This window comes from Oryctolagus cuniculus, chromosome 8 (genome assembly GCF_051225735.1).
Source record: "Oryctolagus cuniculus isolate XC-2025 breed Fujian yellow rabbit chromosome 8, ASM5122573v1, whole genome shotgun sequence".
NCBI lineage: Eukaryota > Metazoa > Chordata > Mammalia > Lagomorpha > Leporidae > Oryctolagus > Oryctolagus cuniculus.
In genome coordinates, this window is record NC_142874.1 from 9,125,344 (window position 1) to 9,151,297 (window position 25,954).

The following is a 25,954-nucleotide window of genomic DNA, read 5'->3' on the forward strand; positions in this document are numbered from 1 at the left end:
CCATATGGCTTCAAGTCCTGGCTGATCTACTTCCCATCCATCTCCCTGCTAATGTGCCTGGGAAAGCAGTGGAAGACGATGCAAGTCCTTGGGCCCCTATCACCCACGTGGAAGTCTCCGAAAAAGCTTTTGGCTTCTGGCTTCCTTCAATCCGGCCCAGCTCTGGCCCCTGAGGTCTCTTGGGGAGTGAACCAGCTGATAGAATATGTATTCCCCCTCTCTCTCTGTAAACTCTGCTTTTCAAATAAATAAATATACTTTAGAAAAATTTCATGCCATATACCTTCAGTACTGACAGAAACGTAGATCCCAGAATTTAATTCCTTTTACTGTCTTGTTCTTCAAAATGACATTTTTAATAATGGTTAAAACTCTAAAATGTAAGATGACCAAGTAAGAGGTATTTTCTCATTAAAAGAGTTATGCATTCTTTTACTATTTATTTTCCTAGAGACTTAATTCCACCTTTTCGATTTGATTTATGCCATTTCTGGTTTGTATATAACTTCTTAGATAAATAGGTTACAGAAATGATATATTAGGGAAATATTATTTTAGATCTTAAATTGGGTGTGACTAATTATATTTGGTGCTTCATAAATTGAATGCAATTAGATGAGAGGGATTATTAATTTTTAACAATAAAATATCAGCAGAAAATATATTGAAGATGAATGTGTATATACTTATACACATAATTAATCTCCATATGTTTTAATAAAATATACCATATTTATTTTAGCCATATTTAATTTCTGTTAAGTAATAGCTTTCAATTATTGTTAGACATTTATAACTTACTTGAAATCGTGGACTCTATTGTCTTAATAACACTGTTTTTATTAATCATGTCAAATTGGCTAAAAGTGGCTTGAACTAGCATAAAATTTTATAATGATATAAAATAAATATTTCCATAATGTGATTCTATTTGAAAGGATTGATGAAACACAAATTAGTTTAATAACTGAGAAATAAAAATAATATTCCAAACAATGGACAAGAGAAAATCTATGAAAGGGTAGTATGCAAACGCAAACATGCTCAATCTCAGTCAACAGTAAACTACAATATACCCACGATGCATCCTACAGAATAGCTGAAATTAAAAGAGCAGGAATAGCAAATATACAAAACTCCGAAGCAGCTTCAGATTTTGTGCACTGTTGGTGTTAATGAGAAATCATACACATAGTTTTATTTATTTATTTTTTTTTGACAGGCAGAGTGGACAGTGAGAGAGACAGAGAGAAAGGTCTTCCTTTGCCATTGGTTCACCCTCCAATGGCCTCTGCGGCCAGTGCACTGTGGCCGGCGCACTGCGCTGATCCAATGGCAGGAGCCAGGTGCTTCTGCTGGTCTCCCATGGGGTACAGGGCCCAAGCACTTGGGCCATCCTCCACTGCACTCCCGGGCCACAGCAGAGAGCTGGCCTGGAAGAGGGGCAACCGGGACAGAATCCGGCGCCCCGACCGGGACTAGAACCCGGTGTGCTGGCGCCGCAAGGCGGAGGATTAGCCTAGTGAGCCGCGGCGCCGGCCCATATACACATAGTTTTAAGCCAAACATGAAAAGACAAATCTACATATTTTATATATAAAATACTATATGTAGCATACAATCTTTGAATGACATATCATGCATTGAATGCTTCTTTATACCCTTCTATATTATTTGAAATATTGTAAAACAATGGTAAAAAAAAAAAAAAAAAAAAAAAAAAAAAAAACTACCAATAAACCAGGAATCCTCTCAAAGAATTACTCAAGGGAAAAGAAATTACATAACCACCAAAGACTTTCGTGTACATGAGTATTTATAGCAATTTTATTCCTAAGAATCCTAGGAAAGATCCCAGCACTTGGAAACTGGATTTAAGAAAAACACTGTGCTATATTCAGAAAAAGGAGTACTGCTCAGCAATAAAGAGGAGTGCACAACTGAAAGACAGAAAAAATTCAACAATATTGTAAGGGAACTAAGAATTCCTCAAATCTGATACATAGTATGATTTCACATACATGACATGTTAGTACAGACAAATCTATGATATGGTGGAAAATATTTAAAAAAAAACTGGCCTAAGAGATTGAATTGGAGGCATAGATGGACAGGGAATGGGCCTGAGTGAACGTTCCAGGGAATTACAACATTCTAATCCTTATAAATCTATATTCTGATGCCTTTGCACAAATATAATTGTCACATCAGAGAATATACATTTAAAATGTGTAATTTCCATTTAATAGAAAATGACTAAGATGTAATGATTCAATGGAAAATGATTGGGATGCAATTATTCAATGCAAAATCATTCAAAGCAACCTCAGTAAAATTATCAGAAAGTTATCAGGCAAATCAAACAACAAATTCTAAGTTTATATGGGGATGGCAAAATTCCAGAAGAGTTAACTGAAAATTTAGTTAAGTTCCAAGGTAGGCAAATTCATGAATAAGTTCCAAGGTAACCAAATTCAGAACTTACAATAAAGTTACAGTAATGAAAGCTAGTGTTAATAAAAGTATATATATAAAAAATAGCCCATAATAGAGTCCAGGAACAGACACATATAGTCAATAAAGAAGCAAAAATTATACAATGCAGCAAAGATTGTTTTCAACAAATTCTTCCGGAGAAACTGGATATCCACATTAGAAAAAAAAAAAAAACTAAAATAAATAAATAAGTCTAGATGCTGATTAAATTTTTGACAAAAATGAACTCCCAACAGGGTGGGTGTTGTGACACAGCCGAATGGTATGCCCACATGCTGTATCAGAGTAACTACCAGCTACTCTGCCTCTGACTCAGCTTTCTGCTAACGCATGTGAAATGCAGTGGATGAAGGCTCAAGTGCTTTGGCTCCTGCCAAACACGTGAGGGAACCAGATGGAGTATCTGGCTTCTGGCTGCAGCCTGGTACCGTCTGAGCTGTTGTGGCCATTTGGGGAATGAACCAACAGATGGAACATCTCTCTCTGCCTCTCCCTATCACTATGCCATTCAAATAAATACATCTTTTTTAAAAAATGAATTCAAAATGAATCATTGACCTAAACGTAAAATATACTACTAGCTCCTAGAATATAATATAGAATAAAATCTAAATTATTTTGGATATTGTAAATCTTTTAAATATATCAAAGGCACAATCCATGAAAGAAATTATTGATAAACTAGATTTCATTACAATTAAATAAGTTCGGAAATGCAAAAGACACTGTGAAGAGAACAAAAAGATAAGCCACAAAAGACATATCTGATAAAGAACTATATCCAATATATAATGAAACAAAACTAAGAACTCGATTAGTAAATGAGTAAAAACTGGAAAATACATCTTCCCCAAAGCAGATAAAGAGATACAAAAAACAGCAAAAAGATGCTAAGACATCATATGTTGCCAGGAAATTGCAAATTAAAACCTCAATGAGAAACATTAAACTCTCCCTCACAATGGCCAATAACAAATACAGGCAAGGACAGCGAGCAACAGAAATTCTCATTTTATTTCTCCTGGGAATGTAAAATGGCACAGCCACATAAGAAAATAGTTTGGCACTTTCTTCCAAAACTCAAGGACTCCCATAGAACACAGAAATTGTGCTACTTGATATTTATCTGGTGGAGTTGGGTAAATCTGTATATGGGTGTTTACAACAGTTTTATTCTAATTACCAAAAGTTGGAAGCGACCGAGATGTTCATCAGCAGGTGGCTGTATAAATAAACTGTAGTACATTCAGACAATGGAAAATTGTTCAGGGCTAAAATTAAATGAGTTACTGAGCTACGAAATGCACAAAAGAACCTTTTTTAAATAATAATGCAACTAAGTAAAAGAAGCCAAAGTAAAAATGTGAATAGTCTAAGATTCTAGCTATACAACATTTGAATAGGACAAAACTATGGAGATATTTAAAAAAGATCAGCGATTTCTACAAGTTATGGGAGATGAATGAACAGAGCACAGCTTGTGTGATAGTGCATGTTGGATACATGCAGTGGATTTTTAACAAAAACTTATACAACTTACAATACCAAGAGTGAATTCTACTGGGTGATAATGTTTTGATGTATGTTCACTGATCATAACAAATGCATGATTCTGGTGTAGGAGGTTAATAATGGGAGTCTGGGTATGTGATGAGGAACAGGGAATATGTGGGATTTCTTTGTACTCTCTGTTCAGTTTTGCTGTGAACCTAAATGGCTCTAAAAATTAACATCTATTTTAAAAGATGATAAAGAGCAAAGAGGTCCCTATCTGAATAAAAATCAAACCACACGGCCAGAATTTCTGGTAACATTTGTGAACAAACTTCTGAATTCCTATTGAAAATAGACATTTATGAGGTATTTCTACCAAGTGTTTGCATAATGACTAACATTTCCATCTTGTAAGGGGGCCCTGTGTTTACCCAACAAAGTTGAAAAGCCTCGTGGCAAATACGTCTTAAACTAGCCATGCATGCATTTCTTGTCCTTGGCTCAACAAATACACTTAGTCATCCAAATTTATTTTCCTGTAGACTATCTCTTATTATTTTAAGATTTATTTATTTGAAAGGCAGAGTTACAGAGAAGGGGGGGGAGAGGATGAGAGGAGGGAGGGGGGAGGGAGGGAGGGAGAGAGAGAGAGAGAGAGAGAGAGGATCTTCTATCTGCTGGTTCACTCCCAAAATGGCCACAATGGCCAGAGCTGGGCCGACTATACCCACATCTATCCTACTGAAACTTCTAAGGAAAGACATGTACCTTCCAAAATTCCTCAACAGTCCTTCCCACTAAAAAAGTGTATTTATTTAATTATTTATTTGAAAGGCAGCATGGCAGAAAGAAAATAAAAGATATAGAGAGATAGACAGAGACAGAGACAGAGAGAATCTGTATGACAGCCAGGGTTGATCCAAGGACGAAGCCAGGAGCCAGTCTCCCATGTGGGTGCAGGGGCCCAAGCATTGGGACATCTTTTGCTATTTTCCCAGGCCATTAGCAGAGAGTTGGATCAGAAGTGGAGCAGCTGGGAGTCTAACTGGTGCCCATATGAGTTGCAGGTGCTATAGGCAATGGCTTTTCCCACTACACCATGGTGCCAGTCCCAGACTATCTCTTATAAATCAACTTTTGCAATCAATGGCTTTCCCTGAAGTACAGTCCACTTATTACATTTTTAACTCTGGTTTTGAATTGTGTTTTCAATCATTTCATCTGAGAAGTTTGTTTTTTAAAATTTATGATGAAATCAATCTGTATATTTAAGAAGGGGTCAATTTGATTTGTTCAATATTTTATGTGAAATATACAAAACAAATACTTGTTGAAATAATGAGTGACTCTATTTTTTGTTGGAAAAATTGGCTTTATAGAAAGATGTTAATTTTAGAGCAGAGTGTCAAAGAAAAGCAAGTGTTGTGCAAGGCTGGAACCCTGGTATCTAACTTCAGCTCAACAGCACCTGGTTATGTTACCCGCATCAAAGTTTGCCCTCAGGCCCTGTTTTCCCATTTGAGAGTATTCAAAAAAATTCTTGGAAAGTACATATTATGACAAAATCAGTACCAATATTTTTCAACAAGTAACCTTATCTTTAAATTTCATTAACCATAATTATTTTGAAGTACTTTTGTTTAATATATGTATGTATACACATATATACGTATTTTAAGTACATTGATTGTTTTCTACTACGCTCTAGCTCTAAAAATGCCTACTCTTAGTCCATACTCAACTAATTAATGCAAGAAGCATAACAATGAGTAATATTAGTTTGAAGGAATACCACTTGTCCATTGAGGTTTATAGGCCATAGGGTTTGCTATAAGCTCATAAATCAGGCTATTTCCTTTCATTTGTAATATGGAGCATTTCTAATTGAATTTATGATATAATTTTTAATAATTAATGGTGCACACAACTATTTATAATTAATTTATACATTGAAATAGAGACTGCGAATTCCAGCTTGCCAATACACTATTTTTTTTTTTTTTTGACAGGCAGAGTGGACAGTGAGAGAGAGACAGAGAGAAAGGTCTTCCTTTGCCGTTGGTTCACCCTCCAATGGTCACTACAGCCGGCGCACTGCGCTGATCCGATGGCAGGAGCCAGGTGCTTCTCCTGGTCTCCCATGGGGTGCAGGGCCCAAGCACATGGGCCATCCTCCACTGCACTCCCGGGCCACAGCAGAGAGCTGGCCTGGAAGAGGGGCAACCGGGACAGAATCCGGCGCCCCGACCGGGACTAGAACCCGGTGTGCTGGCGCCGTAAGGTGGAGGATTAGCCTAGTGAGCCGCGGCGCCGGCCCAATATACTAATTTTTTAAACATTTAATTTACCAAATTATTTAAAAACATTAAAAATTTGAATAACAATAATTATATATATCTATAGAGAAGTGTGACATTTCAACGTGGGTATATAATATGTACTTATCAAATAAGTGGAATTAAGATTTCTCTCTTTCTGTTACTACTTGCAGCCTAGAGAGCCTCTCTTCTATTTGCTAAGAAAACACATAATAGGTCATTGTGAACTGTCCAATATATAAATTTTAAAGATCAGATTAATGTAACTACTTTATTCACCTGATAACACATAACCTGCTTTGTCTGCATATCCATATTTAGAATATACACATTGGGCCATACTATAAACAAGTACACCCCATTTCAGTTTTGAATAGGCTGTAGAAAAATGGGGCTTATTAACAAAAATTTGGGAAACTTTCATTTATTTGGTCAGTCAATATGAATTATCACTATCCTTTCCACAAGGATTCTGAGAAAAGACAAAAGGCCCTGTAGTATATCAATCAATACAGAGAGCAGTAAAGACAACCACCTAACTGCCACTATATGCTAATATTCTGGTTCTCCTTTTTAGTAACAGAACAATGAGTGTTTGCAGAAGGAAGAAAACCATGTTTGCTTGCTTCAACCATCAAGGTAACTAAAATACGTATGTATGGGGTATGGTAAGGGGAAAGCAGGCCACTCCGTCTGCTAGGAAATCATGTTCTAAGGACAGCAAACATTCCATGTGCCCAAAGCTGGTACGCATGTGGAGGGGTACAGAATCCTGACAAGCTTGGCTCTACTGCCCTGTATAAATTTGACTTTAGCTGACCATTTTGTGACATTTGTGTTGAATAGATGTAAATAGAACAGCAATTCATTACATTTCTAGTATTTTCAAACTTCATGTCTCTAAAGAAAAACAATTCTGTTTTCCAGTTCTAGCTACTTTCAAAGGTTTAAGGAAAATATTTTATTGCAGAGTCATAGAATGTAAAGAAGTATCCTTTTTGCATACCACCTACAGATCTGTAATAATAGCACTGCTTTGAGAATTCACCCACAAAGGGATCAAAAGGCAATTTTCTGTATTTCTGTAGTAATCCCTTATCTTGAGAATGTCAGAAGTCAGATGCATTCCTTTATTTACTTGTTTTAGTTAAGCAAAGTGATTCAGTCCACTGAACGCCAATTTTCTCCAGATGAGCAAATATACCGTGGTTCCAAGGAATAAACATGCAAACGAAAAATCCAAAAGTCAATAAAACTATTCATAGTCTTATAGTTCTTGAAAGAACGAAATTAACCCAGCCAAATGTAGGTTGAAACTATACCCACATATGTGGTCTTCTTTCTTTGCCAACACTGCCTTTAGTTTGGGCCTCAGATTTCCATAGTGGCAATTCTGCCCTAGTCTATTTTGCAGGTAATTTTCTCAATGTGTATTGGGAGATAATTCTCCATGAGTCTCCCATGTTTTTGTACATACTGTGAGCAGAGATATGAACAACCACTCTGATCTATCTGTGCAAGGACATTTGCACATTTATATAGACGCTAGCCTGGAACATAGAGAAAAGACACACTCTGGAGTAAAAGGAAACTGTTTATATAAATTGCATTTCCAAAGAAAGTAAATGGCGGGTATACTCAATGTCCAGTACAGTAAAGATATTGTTGCAAAGAATAGATATGGATATGTTCTGTGCAACAGATCTTGCATCCTTCATCTCAGTTTTTCTTGGAGACCATATTCTGGGATGTTCACTGCACAAGCTATTTTTGTTTGTATTGTATATTTTGTTTGCATGCAAAAGGGGCAGCTTTCAGAGTATTAGCTCAAATGCTGATGCACTGTCTACTGACTTTATTGTAAATAATAAGCTGTTATTTGTCTCTGACCCCGCTGTCTTGTTTCTTCTATCTTACTAGTCATGAAACGTAAGTGGGTGGCTAACTCATTAGCTAGCAAAGAGGATAAAACCTCAGACTGCTTTGTTTTTCAAAGCTTACTCACATTCTTTCTGACCTATCAGCATTTGGAAAATGGAGTGGGCTGAGAAAGTTAGAAAAATTGCCTCCTTTCTTTTTTTTTCAGAAGATTTATTTATTTATTTGAAAGGCAGAGTTACACAGAGAGAGGAGAGGCAGAGAGAGAGAGAGGTCTTCCAACTGATGGTTCAATCCCCAATTGGCTATAACAGTCGGAGCTGTGCCGATCTGAAGCCAGGAGCCAGGAGCTTCTTTCGGGTCTCCCACGTGGGTGCAGGGGCCCATGGACTTCAGCCTTCTTCTGCTGCTTTCCCAGTCCATAGCAGAGAGCTGGATGGGAAGTGGAGCAGCTGGGTCTCAAACCGGCGCCCACGTGGGATGCCAGCGCTTCAGGCCAGCGTGTTAACCCACTGTGCCACAGTGCCAGCCCCACCTCCTTTCAACAGAATTACCACTTATCTCAGAAATGAGGAGTGTTATCTACTGCTTGATGACAGTACCATGCTGCTTTATTGTCATCATATTTTTTCTTCTGCTCCCTTCCTGTCTATCTCTGGCCTACATTTGCTTTTGTATGATTCCTACTTTTCTGATTGATTTCTGTCTGTTTTCCTTTTGCCCTGGATATGTTACTTTATCTATCTGTACTTCAATGTTTTTTATTTATTTATTTATTGACAGGCAGAGTGGACAGTGAGAGAGAGAGACAGAGAGAAAAGTCTTCCTTTGCTGTTGGTTCACCCTCCAATGGCCGCCGCAGCCGGCGCACCGCGCTGATCCGATGGCAGGAGCCAGGTGCTTCTCCTGGTCTCCCATGGGGTGCAGGGCCCAAGCACTTGGGCCATCCTCCACTGCACTCCCGGGCCACAGCAGAGAGCTGGCCTGGAAGAGGGGCAACCGGGACAGAATCCGGCACCCCGACCAGGACTAGAACCCGGGATGCCAGTGCTGCAGGCGGAGGATTAGCCTATTGAGCCAGGTGCCGGCCTGTGCTTTAATGTTATTTGAATAAATAGGAAAATATTCCTTTGTATCTCAGAATTAGTATATAATTAAATTAGAATTAATGTATATGAAGGCACCTAACACTATGTAAGCAAGGTTTCAATTAAACTGATGACTGGATAAAAAAGGATGTGATATATTTACACTATAGAATACTACTCAGCTGTAAAAAGGAATGAAATTCTGTCTTTGCAACAAAATGTATGCAACTGGAATCATTATGCTTAGCAAAATATGTCAGTTCCGAAAATACAAATATCATATGTTTTCTCTGATTTGTGGTAACTGATATACAAACCTCAAAGTCCCAGAGAAAGGACGGTAGCTCTCAAAGTTCAGGCAGACGGGCTCGTAATCAGTGGAAAGTACCTGCTGGGATTTTGCTGGGACATGCACAACTCAGGAGTCCGCTTCAGTCTGGTCAATATCTACTTCCTTGCATGCATTCACATACAGACACACACATGCTCATACATGCTCAACAAACTACTTTCACAGCTGAATCCCAGCTCCACGCAGAGCTATCTGAAAGTCAGCCATTGCCAGGACATTCTCTAGCTCTGTCCTTTTAAATACCAATAATCCTATATTATTTCTAAGGATTTAGAGGTAAAGACACACAGAGATGAAGACGTTTTAGAAGTGACTTAGATACTTTTTGGTGAGCACTAGTACTTCTCAAACAAGTTTCACTGTATACAGTTTTCCTTTAAAGTGTATTAAACCTAGACATCAGTTTTCTCCCTCCAAAAAAATAAAATAAAAAGTTGCAATGGTCAAAAAAAAATAAATAAAGTGTATTAAACCACACAGAAATGTAAAAGTAGTTTAACATCAAATTTAATTCAAAAAGTTTGTTTATAAATACATATAATGAAGAATAGTAACTTTTCCTGTTGTATTCATCAGGGACATGACCGGGGAAGCACAGTCTTGCTTTCTACCTGTCATTTTCATGCTATGCATTCACAAACAGGATTTCCTGTGTTCCTGGCAGCAGAGATGGATGCATGAGAGCATTTTCTCACATCAAGACACACAGTCCAGGACAACACAGAACAAATATTCACAGCTGAGCCAGACTCTCTCCTTCCTAATGGGTTCTCAGTCCATTAATGAAGGAATTACTACTTCTATATGGACAAAACTGATTATTAATCCATAAAGTATTGGACAGCATAATTGAAAGATAATAGGACAAGGCCAATTCTCCAATTACATCTACACAGATTAGAAATCAAAGATTTATGAACTCACATGACAACTTTTTTCATGACTTTTGACACTGAAATAGTGTTTTCATATTTCACTTATTTTTTTCTGGCTATCAATCCACCCCTGTTTTTTTTACAAAATTAATGTATTTAACATACATTCACAAAATTAATGCATTTAACATATATGTATATTCAGAAAACCTCAACATTTCTAAGATTAATTTCTAGTATATAAAAATAGGTATATCTTTATAACATTTTTAGAGGATTAAATAAAATAATCCATATAAGAGCTTAGCTCAGCGACAAGCATATAAAAATCTCAAATAAAGGTTATCTATTGTGACAAAATATTATGATACTTATGAAAGTACTTCAGAAAGACATATGCAATGTAAATACCAATGGCATGTTTTGAAAAAAAAAAAGATAAAAATCTGTACTATTTAAGTTTCAAATCATTTTAAAGGAAAATAGCAAATAAATTTTACAAACTTTTAAAATTTTGGTCCATAAGTAGTATTTATTTTTTGTGTTTTCTTTTACTTTCCGTGAAAACAAACATGTATTATAAACCAGTAACTGACTTAATAAAAATGGAATTATTCTGTTATCTTCAGCATCATGGCCTCTTACTTAAAATAAAAGAACTAGTTTAACATATTAGATTTGTTCTGTGTGACTTACTACATGCTTAACTACCGACTGAATATGTTAACTTGAGGAAATGAAGTATTTGCCTAAATTAGATAGTCCCAGACACTTCTTTTCTTAATATATTCAAAATGCCCAATAATTTCTTTGAAAAACAAACTTTTGAAAATCTATTTAAAAGTGGTATAGGTATCTTTATGTTCATTTTTATGGAAAATTCCAAAGATAAGACTTTGCTTTTAGCTTAAAAGCCTCAAAATATAAAATTAATAAAATATAATAGAAATTATCAAGTTGATCACATCTCAACATATTTACTTATTTTTATAAATCCCTTAGTGTTACTTCATGCAAACTTCAATAACAGATTTTTTAAATGTGGCATCTCTATTCTTTGACAAGAAGTATTCAACTGCCCAAATGATATTTTTCCAAATTTATAGTTCATGCATGTTTTAAAACTTGTATTTCTCTTTATAATAGGGAAACCACAGAAAGCATTTTCTGAAATACATGCTCCTAAGTGAACAATCAACCAAACAGCTAACAGCTTGGTTGATAGTAGGTTGGCATGAAGAGCAGATTGAGAATGTTCACTGTACCTTATGTCGCAATCTTATGAGAGGCTGATAGGACTTAAGGCCGTATACTGCTTCCTTGGTTGGCCTTCCTTCTGACTTCAGCAAAACGAGTCCAAGAACCAGAACAGCTGACCAGCACTTGAACATCTTTATCACTTTTCACCTGCCAAAATTAAAATCGCAAGTAATCAAAGAAAATGTATTCCATAACAGAGAAGAATATCAAGAAACACTCAATATCACATAGAAATTTCCACAGATCTGATAAAAACTTGCTGGTAGTAGTCAGCTGAATCCATAATAGGCAAGCAACTCTAAAAAAATAGATACTTTGGATCATAACATATACAGTGTTCTCTATTTCATTTACACAGATTCACAAAATACAAAAAAAGAAATATAGGCGTCAATAAACAGTACTGAGGAAAAAACTAATAAAAACAAATTGAAATAAATTTTTTTTAAACTTTTATTTAATGAATATAAATTTCCAAAGGCTCCCTCTCCCCTTCCATTCACATCAAGATTCATTTTCGATTATCTTAATATACAGAAGATCAGCTTAGTATACATTAAGTAAGGATTTCAACAGTTTGATAAAATTTTTAAAAAAGGAAGGGTCAGCATTGTGGCATAATAAGATAACAGTTTAAGCTACCTCCTGCAATGCCCGCATTTCATACGGGTGACAGCTTGAGTCCTGGCTGCTCCACTTCGGATCCAGCTCCCTGCTAATGTGCCTGGGAAAGCAGCAGAAGATGGCCCAAGTCCTTGGGACCCTGCATCCATGTGGGAGGCCTGGATGAACCTGCTAGCTACTGGCTCCAACCTGGCCCAACCCTGGCCATTGCAACCATTTGTGGAGTGAATCAGTGGATGGAAGATCTCTCTATCTCTCTCTCTCTCCCTCTCTCTGTAACTCTGCTTTTCCAATAAATAAAATAAATAATAAAAAAGAGTACTTATAAAAAAAAAGAAACATTAAACCATGACTAGTTTTCTAAGTATCTGTACAGACTAGAAAATTATCAACATATTTATAAATCATGCTCCTTTTTAAGTATGATTGATGAATAAACCTTAACGAAATTATAGCAAATGTAGCTCAGTAGAAAAACTGATGAGAAGTTAGTAAGATAGTCTTTCATGACATACACAACGGAGTACAATGAAAGTTAGACAGATGGGGTATATTGGGTTATTAAAACATCTTCAATGGTATTTTAAAGGAATTTGCTAGAAAAATGCTTCCCAAGGGCTTTAAAATAAAAATCTATGACTTTCTATCACTCTGTTTTTGGATATTCCAGATAAGCTGTAAAATGGTACAAGCTGATTATCATATAAACACTAAACTCTTTTTCAAAACATAAAAATATATGCCTTGAGTTCCATCATATCCTTTTTCTACGTTCACTAACTCACCTCCTGCCCTATGGTAACAGAGTTTTCACCCTCCTTTAACTTCTTGATGACTTTAACCAATTGACTAATCCTCATCTTTACTATATATTAAGCTCCTCCTCTGCATTATTTTTCATCTTCCAACATATTGAAGTCACCCATGTTGTAAGATATCTTCTCTCCTATACTTTCTGTATTCTCTACTTTCTGTATTTTCTAAGAGTTTTATATATCACTCCGTTAATTTTCTTACCCTCGTCTGCTTTCTGTCATGCATATGCCACTATAACTCCATCACAGTTGTTAATTTTTGGTTTTCAGCTGTGTTTTTCTTTCAGGATTACATATTTTGGGCCTAGCCAATAACTTGGTACCTACAAGATGTTCAATAAATGAACGTGATCTTGTTGTTGAAGGTAAAAGAAAGATGTTTCCTTGAACTCTGGCAATATTGAGTGCAATTCCTATTTCTACTACTACTTTGTGGCATCTGAAAACCTGAAAAATTTTTTTCATTACGAGTCCATCCCTTTTCTGTCATTTGATGCATAGCCTAATCCTTCTCTCAGAGTTTCATATTTGTTTATAAGATGATAGGATGTTGGCCAGCGCTATGGTTTAGCAGGTAAAGCCACTGCCTGTGAGACCAGCATCCCCTATGAGCACTGGGTCCAGCTCCATTGGCTCTACTTCTGATCCTGCTCCCTGCTAATGGCCTGGGGAAAGTAACAGAAGATGAGCCAGATACAAAGGCCCCTGAACCGATGTGGGGAACTCTGATGAGGCTCCTGGCTCCTGACTTCGGCCTGGACCAGTACTGGGTATCGCTGGCATTGGGGAGTGCACTAAGGGATGGAGGATCTCTCTGTGGCTCTCCCTGTCTCTCTGTAACTCTGACATTCAAAAGGAAATAAATAAAACTTTAAACAAAAAAATGATAGGATGAAATATATCAAGTGCAAGAGCCCAAGAATAGAGTGCAAAGGGAACCATCTCAATGAGAGATCTTTTTCCCAGGACTGGAAGCACTCCCCTGTTTCTGTTGTCCATAATGAGATGGAAGGTAAGAACAGAAAAGCAATCTCTTTCCTGGGGCAGGTGTTTGTCTCCTCGTTTAAACTGCCATTTCAGACACCTGCATGCCATATCGAAACGCCTGGTTCAAGTCCCAGCTCCCCTGCTTCTGATCCAGCTTTCTGCTAATGGTCACCCTGTGAGACAGCAGCTGATGAGTCCATGCCAGCCACATGAAAGATACAAACTGAGTTCCAGGCTCCTGGCTTCAGCCTGCCACAGCCCTGGCTGTAGTAATGAAAATTAAGAAAGTAGAACAGCAGACACAAGGTTTTTCCCTATCCGCCTCTCTCCTTACTCTGTCTCGCATCTAAAAATATCTTTCAAGTAAAATGAAAATAAAGAAAAATTGAAAATAAAGCCAGTCTGTCTCATCATAAATTTTCTAAAAGTGCTCATGTAAAGGTTTTCCTTTCTCTGCCTCTCTTTCCCTTTCTTTCTCTCCTCTTCCCTAATCTTTTCTTGTTCTATAGGAGAAAGACATAGACATTCCACATGGCTACCAATATTTCATACACAATAAGATATAAACCACATTAGCAATTAGTTAATTTTGAATAGGTAGCCAGATTCTCAAAAATCTTTAGTGAGTAAACTACATATTGATAGAAACATACATATTTGAAAGTTTTTAATCTAATCTCTGGTGTTATTATTTATGATTATTTCAGAAATAGTTCTATTATTTTACTCTAAAATTTCTTAATGATATAAAGGTATAAAAATAAATACATATATATACACACTTTAGATCAGCAAAAGTTATCATACAACTGGAGTGATTAACTTGGTATCATAAATAAAACCAGATTTAATATTAATAGTTAGATACTTTTTTATCCTTACAAAAGATCTGATTTGTATTACACATAGGCACTTGAGTTCTGATGTTTAAGAATTAAGAAATAAAAGATAAAAGACAAGAAATTGTTTCTGGTTTATCTTTTGTGAACAGCTACCTTCTAATATTTTCTGCATTGAAACATCACTGCAAATAATGGAATTCAATTATAGAGTCATCAAACCCAACCTAAACAAAAAAAGGGCTCTTCTTAATGGATTTACAGAAAATAATTGTCTTGTTTCTCTTCAGTTATATACTGCCAAGATGTGTGATTATCGCTTTATTCATGCATCCAAAGAAGGTATTCTAGAATTTTTTTTTTATTTATTTGAAAGTCAGAGTTACACAGAGGGAAGGAGAGGCAGAGAGAAGTGGGGAGGGGTCTTTCATGAGCTGATTCACTCTCCAATTAACTGCAACAGCCTGAGCTACACTGATCCGAAGCCAGGAGCCAGGAGCTTCTTCCAAGTTTCCCACGTGGGTGCAGGGACCCAAGGACTTGGGCCATCTTCTACTGCTTTCCCAAGTCATAGCAGAGAGCTGGATCAGAAGTGGTACAGGCCGGCACCTTGGCTCAATAGGCTAATCCTCCACCTTGTGGCACTGGTACACCGGGTTCTAGTCCCGGTCGGCCATTGGAGGGTGAACCAACGGCAAAAGGAAGACTTCTCTCTCTCTCTCTCACTGTCCACTCTGCCTGTCAAACTCTGCCTGCTGGACTCGAACCGGCGACCCTGCTATGCCACAGCACTGGCCCCTGGAAATTGTTTTTAAATCAGTAGCGATCGATCTCATGTGATAGTAATTCATGACAACACTTTCTTACTATACCAACCTTTGATGACCTGTTAGCTTTTCATAATTAATTAGCAGTCTGTTGACAGCTCACCAAGAACACAGAAAATCATGTGACTAAAACTAGAACAGGTGGGGCGGTAATGATCCTGGGACCTCTGTCTGTAACCTCCACTTTTACAGGATTGTATCAGAAAATGACCTGGTTCTTCCAGAAAACAAATTCATATGGATCTTACAAGAACCTGCCTCAGTTTAGATTTAACAATGTCAGACTTTAAAGTGGTCCTTTAAAAAGCAATATTTGGCCGGCACCGCAGCTCACTAGGCTAATCCTCCGCCTAGCTGCGCCGGCACACCGGGTTCTAGTCCCGGTCAGGGCACCGGATTCTGTCCCGGTTGCCCCTCTTCCAGGCCAGCTCTCTGCTGTGGCCCGGGAGTGCAGTGGAGGATGGACCAAGTGCTTGGGCCCTGCACCCCATGGGAGACCAGGAGAAGCACCTGGCTCCTGCATTTGGATCAGTGCGGTGTGCCGGCCGCAGCGCACTGACCGCGGCGGCCATTGGAGGGTGAACCAATGACAAAAAGGAAGACCTTTCTCTCTGTCTCTCTCTCTCACTGTCCACTCTGCCTGTCAAAAATAAAAAAAAAAAGCAATATTTATCTCTGGCTCAAATTATTTTCCATTTCACCATATAACATAACATGTCATGCAGTTTATGGTGGTAGGATTTAGAGTGCTTACATTTTTTAATAGATTAAAATTTGAAGGATTTGGATTTGTTTACTCGTTCTCCAGAAAATCACTATTAATCACTTGAGAAAACAAACTAAGAGTGTTAAAGTATTGCTTTAAGAACAAAAGGCTGCATTCCAGCACTTTCATTTTCATTCTCAGTAAAATCTTCCAAAACATTGAAGAACAACATCTATGTGAAAATACAGTAAAAGCTAAGGCTTGCAAAAAAAAAAAAAAAAAAAAAAAAAACACATTATGTCTTTCCAACTAAGTAAGAACTGGAAGTTATCATGCAAACTAAAAGTAAATAATCGCACGGCTCTTCGTTTTCCTTTTTCTCCTAAACACAGTGAACAGGCCTTATTGTACATTTCATATGTGTTCAGCCGGAGAGGCAAATAGCTTACTTTGCATCTTAGCTGCACCTAAGTTTACATGACATCATGTGAAAAAATCACATTTTAGAAGTTTAAAAAATAATAATTTATTATGTGACCTTCACAATATTGCACTAGTTCAAGAGAAAATTATTATAGGTTCTGTCTTCTGAATTCATTGCCTTCTACTTTGATGAGTACTTCAAATGTAAATTAAGGAAGAATGCAGCTCATAGCACTGACTTTGTCTAAAATCCCAAAGGTACTATGTTATGGATTTTATTTGCTATTAAAAAAAAAATCATTGCAACTCTGTCAATGTCAGACAGATTTTTAAATTCAACCTATTCCATACCAAGGTCTCTAACAGCCTGTGTTCTTTAAATCTGGGACTACATTTATTATATATAAAAAATATATCTGTCACAGTTTAACAATGAAATGCTGCACAGGGAACAACTTAATTTTCTCTGTATTTAAACCTGAAATGCCATGGGGAAAACTTTCCCTTTCATTGGGGTCAGCTGAGTCTCAGAGGTTTTCCAGTTCATTCTCAGAAAACTAGAAAGAGTTTGAGACAGGAGTCTACAGTGAATAGAAGACACTGGGATCCAAGGTATTTTCCAGAGGAATTCCAAAACCCAAAGTGGTGTGGGTGAAAAGATAGGATCATGTTACCTGGTTCCTCCACGATAATTCTTAATTAAATTTCTCAGAAGCAAAATCCCCAAGTTTTCATGGGAAATGAAAGTAAACCATTCTTTGATAAACTTCTACTAAACTGAAAACCTGATCACATTCCTAGTAGTATGAATCAACACAGAAAATAATAGTTGAATTATTTAAAGAAAACTCCAAATCAGTTAGAACATTCCATCTCATCGTACTGTCAATGGTGGTTAAGGGTCAAGACAAAGTCATGAACAACCAACACAACAAAAGTTGAGCCACTTTTCAGCATGCATCGTAAGAAAATGTTCATTTTATTTCACACTAGACTTTGCAATGTAAAAAATAACCACGGATAAAAGGGTGCTTTATCATCCAGTTTTATCAGATTTTGTATCTATTGCACTTTCTAAGATGGACCAAAATCTAACTCTGTTGGGTTGACCCAAAAAATAAATATAGGTATTATCAAAAAATAATGAGTCTTACAGAAATGTCATTTTGCAAACCACTTAATAACTCCATATATCTTAAAACATCTTTTTTGAAATTACATGGAAAACTGTATAGCATTCTTATTCATTTTTTATGATAAAAGTGAATTCAGGAGCTTGGGAAGTACAAATCAGAATACAAAATATATAAAGCCAAATATGCAGTAAATAACACCTAAGGATAGAACTAGGCCTTGAGTGAAAATATGGAATATGGGCCGGCGCCATGGCTCACTGGGTTAATCCTCCACCTGTGGCGCCGGCATCCCATATGGGCACCGGGTTCTATTTCTTGCTGCTCCTCTTCCAGTCCAGCTCTCTGCTGTGGCCCGTGAAGGCAGTGGAGGATGGCCCAAGTGCTTGGGCCCTGCACCTGCATGGGAGACCAGGAGGAGCACCTGGCTCCTGGCTTCGGATCGGCATGGCACCAGTCATATCAGCCATTTGGGGGGTGAACCAATGGAAGGAGACCTTTCTCTCTGTCTCTCTCTTTCTCACTATCTAACTCTATCTGTCAAATAAAAAAAAGAGAAAGAAAGAAAATATGGGATATAGAAAAAAAATTCCCAACCTAAATAGGGTATTTTATAATTATCAAGACAAGAGTTGATATATAATTATTCTACTTATGTACTAACAGAAATGTTTGGGTTGAGAAAATGCATTGTAACAATTAGATCATTAATTCATTGGATATTTAATAGTGTAACAAATGAAGCACAATGGGGAGTATCAATGTAAGTTCAATCTCATGAGACATACAAAACCAGAATTATCTATTTGAAAATCCCTCCAGAATATATATAATTCAAAGATATTTCTCATAGATGGGTGAGAAGTGTCAGTATAATGAACTGAACTCTGATGTTTCACAACTAATTACTTCCAGTAACACATTTAGAGTATTTCTACCTGCGTGTAGAGGGATGTATCTAGAAATGAATACTCCTAATATCTTGGGTGTTTTTCAGATCATCTGCCATGATCTGAAAGCTTATGGCCTTCCAAAACTCCTATGGTGTAATCCAAACCCCTAATCCTTTGGATACCACAATGGTAACACTAAATGTCATTTGTATTTTAAGTCAACATCACTTAGATCACTCTTCTGGAGTTTTTGATATTTCTAAATAAATCTCTGCAATTTCTCAGGTTCTTTATAAAAATGAGTAGAAAAATTTGATACTATATTTGATCTCACATAGATTCTTAGTGAAAGAACAGTAATCAACAGACACCTACTAATCAACAATATTGAGAATATTCTTTACAGTTTGCCCCAGAGAAGACTCAAACATTGCAAAATAATTATAAAACTTTTCAAAATTGTAACAAAAATATATTTACAATAGTATTGAGAAAAGGTTTCTCACAGCTCTTATGTTCCAAACAAAGTAAAAAGGAAAACAAGAATAAATAACTTCTTATATAATTTAATGAAAGTATATAATCAATTTTATATAATTATCTAATGCAAATAAAAATTTTAATAAATAAAAAAAACAAAATTTCCCTAAATTTGTGACTTTAGAGATGACACTCAGAAATACGTGTGGTCTGAAGTGACCACACTTTTTTTTCTTTTGCTTAAGCAAAGAAAACCATTAATTCCTTTCAGATTTACTCATCATAAGATTTAAAAGGTGCCCCTTTTTAAGTAAGCCAGTACCATAAATACATTTTAGGAAGGCATGAATACAACAGAATTCTCAAGACTCTAGATCAGAAATTTATACAGGTATCTAGTATTTTTCATTTTCTGGAATTACCCTACTACTTAAAGCAACAAACTGAAGGTCATGTAAAATGATAGTATTCTGATATCCATGAGCATTTGACAGAGTCTAGAAAAAAATCTAATGGTTGAAAAACTTTACCTTTGTTTTTGGTTTTCACTGTCCTCATGAGTTCATTGTTTTAGGAAGGAATACTCTTCCTAAATCCATAAAATGATTATTAACTATATTTAATGTTTCATTATAAGTATAAATCCACTGTTCATAATAAATAGGATCATGAGTTTGAAATTATCATCTTTTAAGATCTCTGTCCTTAATGTGTTGTACTATGTGAATTAACGGTATAACTAGTACTCAAACAATACTTTACACTTTGTGTTTCTATGTGGGTGCAAACTGTTGAAATCTTCACTTACTATATGCTAAATTGATCTTCTGTATATAAAGATAATTGAAAATGAATCTTGATGTGAATGGGATGGGAGAGGGAGTGGGAATGGGAGATGGAAGGGTTGCGGGTAGGAGGGAGGTTATGGGGGGAAAAAGCCACTGTAATCCAAAAGCTGTTCTTCGGAAATTTATATTTATTAAATAAAGTTAAAAAAAAGAAAAGCTCAAACAAGCTCAAACATTATAAGAATTTTCTATTCAACTTTTCAGGAAAGTATCTGAACTAAACATGTACAACCTATGTAATAGAAGCTTGCAATCCTCATATATATATATATATAATATATATATATTCAATAGACTACATGAAATAGGAAAAGGTTCTAAACAAATGTGATTTTTTAAAAAAAAAATTCTTTGAGTTCTGGGTTTATATAAGCAGTATTAGCTCAAAGAGAACTATTAAAATAGATCTTCCAGATAAGTCAGGCCCTAAAGAATGACCCTAACAATGGCAAACAAATGATGAGTGATTACCTTATGTCTGCTCTCTATTAACTAGCTTGTATGAATAGTCATAGTTAGTTATATGGCAAAAGAAAATGCTGATAAATGTGCAGTGACTTGCCTAAGATGACTACACTAACAAAGATTCAGAATCTGGTTATTCATGACTCAAAATCAGGACTTTCTAATTAATTTTTAGTTCACATCTGAACAGACATTGGCTATACATCTTTAACATTTTCATTTTATATCGATATGGTATGAAATATTAAAAATATTATTTTATCTTAATAAAAATATTATTTATTTTAATAAAAATATTAAAGAAGCTCCTGGCTCCTGTTTTGGATTGGCCCACCTCCAACCATCGCAGCTATCTGGGGAGTGAACCAGCAGATGGAAGATCTCTCTCTCTCTCTACCTCTACCTCTACCTCTCTCTGTAACTCTGCATTTCAAATAAATAAAAATAAATCTTTGAATCATATTGCTAATTAGATATATGAATAATGTTAAATGAATAGAAATAAATACTTTTAAACACATTATTTTAAAGAGACACATTTTCTAGTCCAAAGCCATGTAGCCTAAGTAAACATAACATTTTAATTAGAACACAATTTACACATTATGCTTATCACAAATTTGGTTGTTCAATGGTATTTCATGCCATTTTTGGCTGTATTAACCATAATATGCCATTAGAAGACTACAATGTATGTCAACATGCAGGAACACATTACTAAATATGCATCCATTAAATTGGATAACATTAGAATCTCATTGTTTCTCCTTAGAGATACCATGGAATCTCCTGCAATGTATGGTGTCCTAACAAAACTCTAGGAATATATTATGTCAAATAAATGAATTAACCATAATAATGGTTTACACTGACACATTGAAACAAATATAGATTGTGGTTATAACATTAAAATTGTTCAATAAAAAAGTCAGTAAATTTTAAAATATCAGGACCCATTGGCCTCTTAGGAACAAGTTCATTGATTGTCTCTCAAACTGGTCTTCTGATGGACTATTTTAAGTTGTAGTCACATTCCAAAAGATATGCTTTGGTTCTCTAGAGGACATGGCTAAATGATTCAATTCTATTTACAAAGATTATAGTAATCCAAGGTTCCATGATATAACAGTATTTCACGGAACTGGAGAGAGCCAACCACAGCAGGGGCTACTTGCTGAAAGAAGGTTCTCTGGGCCAGAAGGACAGAAACAGCATCAGAATGAAAAGGCACAGTGGTGGTGTCTGAGTCAACTCAGTTCTGTGTCAGTTTCCACCTCATTGACTTTTGCAGACTTGGCCTTCCCTTTATCTATACTCTTGGATCAGCAAATCTTACACAATTCCTACAGATGCTACATGTATTGCTGGACAAGAGAATTAAGATTCAAGACTGCTTGCTAAAAGTTTCCATATGCAACTGAAGAGATTCTGATTTCAGGGGCCTTAAATTCAAGAATCTGCAATTTAAACAGAGAGCATAGGTGATTTCAACCAACTGAAGCAAACCCTGCATGAACAACTATACAAACTAGTGTAAAAAAATACAGTGGCCTCAAAGCACATAAACTGAAACTTGTATTCAACGCTCTAGCAGAATATCTGTGAGTGATTCTATTGCTTTTCAGAATATAATCTAAGAAGCAGATAAAGGAATTCCAGTGCCTGAAGATCAGTGTTCATTCTCTACCTAAGTAAGAGAAGCCAGAATTGTTTTCTATATAAGTACCCTCCTTTACAGGATTAGGAATCAGAAAAAAACAAATTGTAGGCACCATAATGGTCCATCAGGGGTAAAATATTGCACACTTTGGAGTTTAAAAAAAAAATCCAGTCTTTCCAACTTGAGATGAAATTGTTAGTAGCATTAAAAATGCCTACCCTGCAGATTGTTCCTTGGAGTCTGGGAGTAGGGCATCTTTGCTACAGATGAGATTTGAAATCGTCTTCAGAGGCACAAAAGGAGAAGGTGCACTCGAGAAAATTGGAGGTATTTAAATTTCTCTTCGAGCTGTTGCCATCTGTTCTCCAGGCAGAGCTAACTTCACCTTATTATCTACTAGACGAGGAAGTGGTTCGGCTTTGAAAATTATCAACCTGTAAACTCTGGCATGCTATTCAGTGATTACGACTACTTTAAGTACATGACCTTTGTTAATTATTAAAAACAGAACACAATCATTCCAAAGGGTCACAGAAAAAGGGGAAATAATGCAATTCTAGTAGTTGCTCAGGACTTCACACAGCTGGGGTTCGTCTAGGCATTCTCCTAGCCATTCAAGCCTTTAGCAGTATTTGTCCAAATAACATTGAAAGGGAAAATGAAAGCTTGATCTGCACTACACAACTGAACAGTAGACTGAAATAGGTCGGGGAGTTCTCCAGAATCTCAAGATAGTAACTTACAAGGTCACCCCCAAATCTGCTGTTAGGTTCTGGATAGCACACTTAGAATAAGAGACCGACACAGTGCAGTTTCCTAATAGTTTCTTGTTCAACTGACTGCATTTCCTTTCCCTCTTCTCACCCCCAATTTTCTCTTCTCCCATTTTACTTTAATAAGAATCCTGGTAATATCCAGACACTTTAAAATGTACCCCTATATCCGACTGGGTCAGTGTTTTGATTGGTGCCCCTCATATGGTAAGGATTTAGTGAGTAAGTGAATAAATCTCTATTATGTAGAGTTTCCTATAAATGAAACTTTATAAATTTGTGATCATTGGTGCCACCAAATGGTGCTTCATTACTTCTGCTTCTGCAATTAAGTCACATTAAATAATAAAGGATAGAGATTTGTGCATTCTTCTCCAAGGTTTACTGTAGTCAAATTTTAGTCAAATTTATAATTTGACTACAATATGCTTTGAAAAGTCTTTTCTGATTGAGTCTGGCTGGACCTTCTGAGCTTCCTGTATCTGCATGCCCATTTCTCTTTCAAAGTGTGTGGAGTTCTCAACTACTACTTCATTCAGAGTTCACTCTCACTAGGTTACATGCTACCACCAGCTGTTCTTTGAGATTCACTGAGGGCCTTGTCTCCCTCTACAAGATCTAGACTCAGGGCTTCTGTTTGAAGGGCACCTAATCCTGAGAACTGAGAGATTTGCGATCTGGCTCCAACGTCATACAGTATAGGATGAATCACTGAAATTGTGCTGTTGTTTTTCTGTTAACAACAGGATGTAGAATGGATAATATCCATTTTTTTTAAAGTTCAAAATTTTGTTTTTTAATCCATACTTCTTATTACCTTTTCTCTTTCCTTTATCCAATGTATTTCCTCTCACTTCTCTCTCCAGACTTCTGTAGTGTAAAAAGTCCAGGAAGCACAGCAATCCTGGAAAAATTTAAACCGGTGGTATCTCAGGTCATACAAGCTTGGTGGAAGTGCACTGGGAGAGAATCATTTTAGTCAGAGGGACCTAGAGGTATACTTAGTAGTTCAAAGAAATCGATTTAAAAATATGTGATTTCGTTGTTCCTAAGTTTTACATTTTAGAAGGTGCATTTTAATCAGTAACTGGATGATGGGCTTCAGGCTAGCAATTACACAAAGCTTTTTGTTAAATGACAAGGGAGAATCTTTCAAATGTGTTTTGATTTGTTTATACATGGTACCTGGAAAAAAGCAAACTTAGTAGCTCTTTGGTTTCTAAACTGTATTTCTAAACAATGCAAGACATTGGAAGAAATTATTTTAACCCTTTACTATTTGGCTCCTGGAGACTGTAATCCCATTGTCCCATTCATATACTACAACAAAGGTATTACCCTACACAGTTCTCAGAGGAGTCGTTTTAATGGGTCAGAATCATGAGTGCTGATCTCATTTTCCCATAAATGTTCACAGCTCAGTCTCATGGAATGGCTGTGTTTACCACCACTGATGTTTCTAATCAGTGTTAACATACACATACAGTCAGCCAGGCAGCCTTTTGCTTCTCTTGTTAACTGGGTTGTTATTACTGTTTCCTCAATTTCCTAGAGGATTCATGTACATAATCATATCAGCTGCTAAACGGGTGGGAATTGAAGCTATTCCACATTGTGAAAGCATTAGCGTGTGCCGACTCAGAAGCTACATAAATTAATGCTTTTCTTTCCAGGTTTAAAAACTTCCTCTAGTTCTTAGCTCGGTGGATTTGTATTGTCAGCATAGTACAAGTGGAGTTTTCACGATTTTGTACTTAATGAGTTCATTATGGAGTCAATCAGTAATGAAGTCTTCAAAGTGGGTTTGCTCAGGTTTTTTCTGCTGTAATTATTTGTTTAAATAATTGTATTAAACTTTATGTTTATAATTCATTTATATAAAACACAATAGTAATTAATTTGAACAAAACATTCTTTTTTACATTTCAAATTTTATTTTTCTTACAAATAGGATATATATTCACTGTCATTCTCAAAATACATGACTAAAAAATACACAGACATGAGAAAAATATAATAAAAATTACTTGTAATTCCTCACTCCAGAAGCACCGATGCTTAATATTTTGGCATATTTTGGTCTTTTTCTTATGAATACACATATACTTTAATTCCTCTCAATAAACCTTCTTTCTACACAAATCCCCCAAAAGTTATCTCTGGGTCCTTTATATCTTGATTGTTGTAAAGTTTGACAAACATGCTTTCTAATCTGTACTAGCTTTATCCAAGTACTTGTATATCATTATATTCAAGCCCCAGAGGTCAGGGATTACATCTGTCTCACTTATCACTGGAGTTCAGTGTTGGCACAGGACCTGCACATGATGCGATTCCATGGGTATTTTGTGGAAGAAATGGTCGTGTTCTTCAGTTTACAATATCTGAATTCTATTCTATGGTAATAAGCACTTTGAATTTTCTCAGAAGGGAGTTCAAAAATCTCTTTCATTTTCTTCTGTTCTTCTCCATGCACTTTTTTTTTAAACAGGCAGAAAGAGACAGATAGATGGACTGACAGGTAGAAAACTCCCATCTACTGATTCACTGCTCAAATGACTACAAAATCTAATATGACAGGCCAGGGCCTAAGTCAGGAGCCAAGAGCTTGATACAAATGTCCCATGTGGGCAACAGGAACCCAACCAGTTGAGCCATTCACAACCTCTATTAACAGGAAGCCAGAAAGCAGGTCCTAGACCGGGACAGTCTAACAAGAG

At 36.3% G+C, this 25,954-nt stretch overlaps 1 protein-coding gene across 5 annotated transcripts in view; it reads right to left on the minus strand.

The window, feature by feature from the left end:
* Nucleotides 1–25,954, minus strand: part of FSTL5 (follistatin like 5) — an 845,021-nt gene that overhangs the window by 795,024 nt on the left and 24,043 nt on the right. For all 5 annotated transcript variants that reach the window (XM_051831719.3, XM_051831717.3, XM_051831718.3 and 2 more), the window contains exon 2: nt 11,767–11,908. In XM_051831719.3, coding sequence (XP_051687679.3) covers nt 11,767–11,892 — 126 coding nt within the window. In that variant the 5' untranslated portion in view covers nt 11,893–11,908. The remainder of the gene's footprint in view (nt 1–11,766; nt 11,909–25,954) is intronic.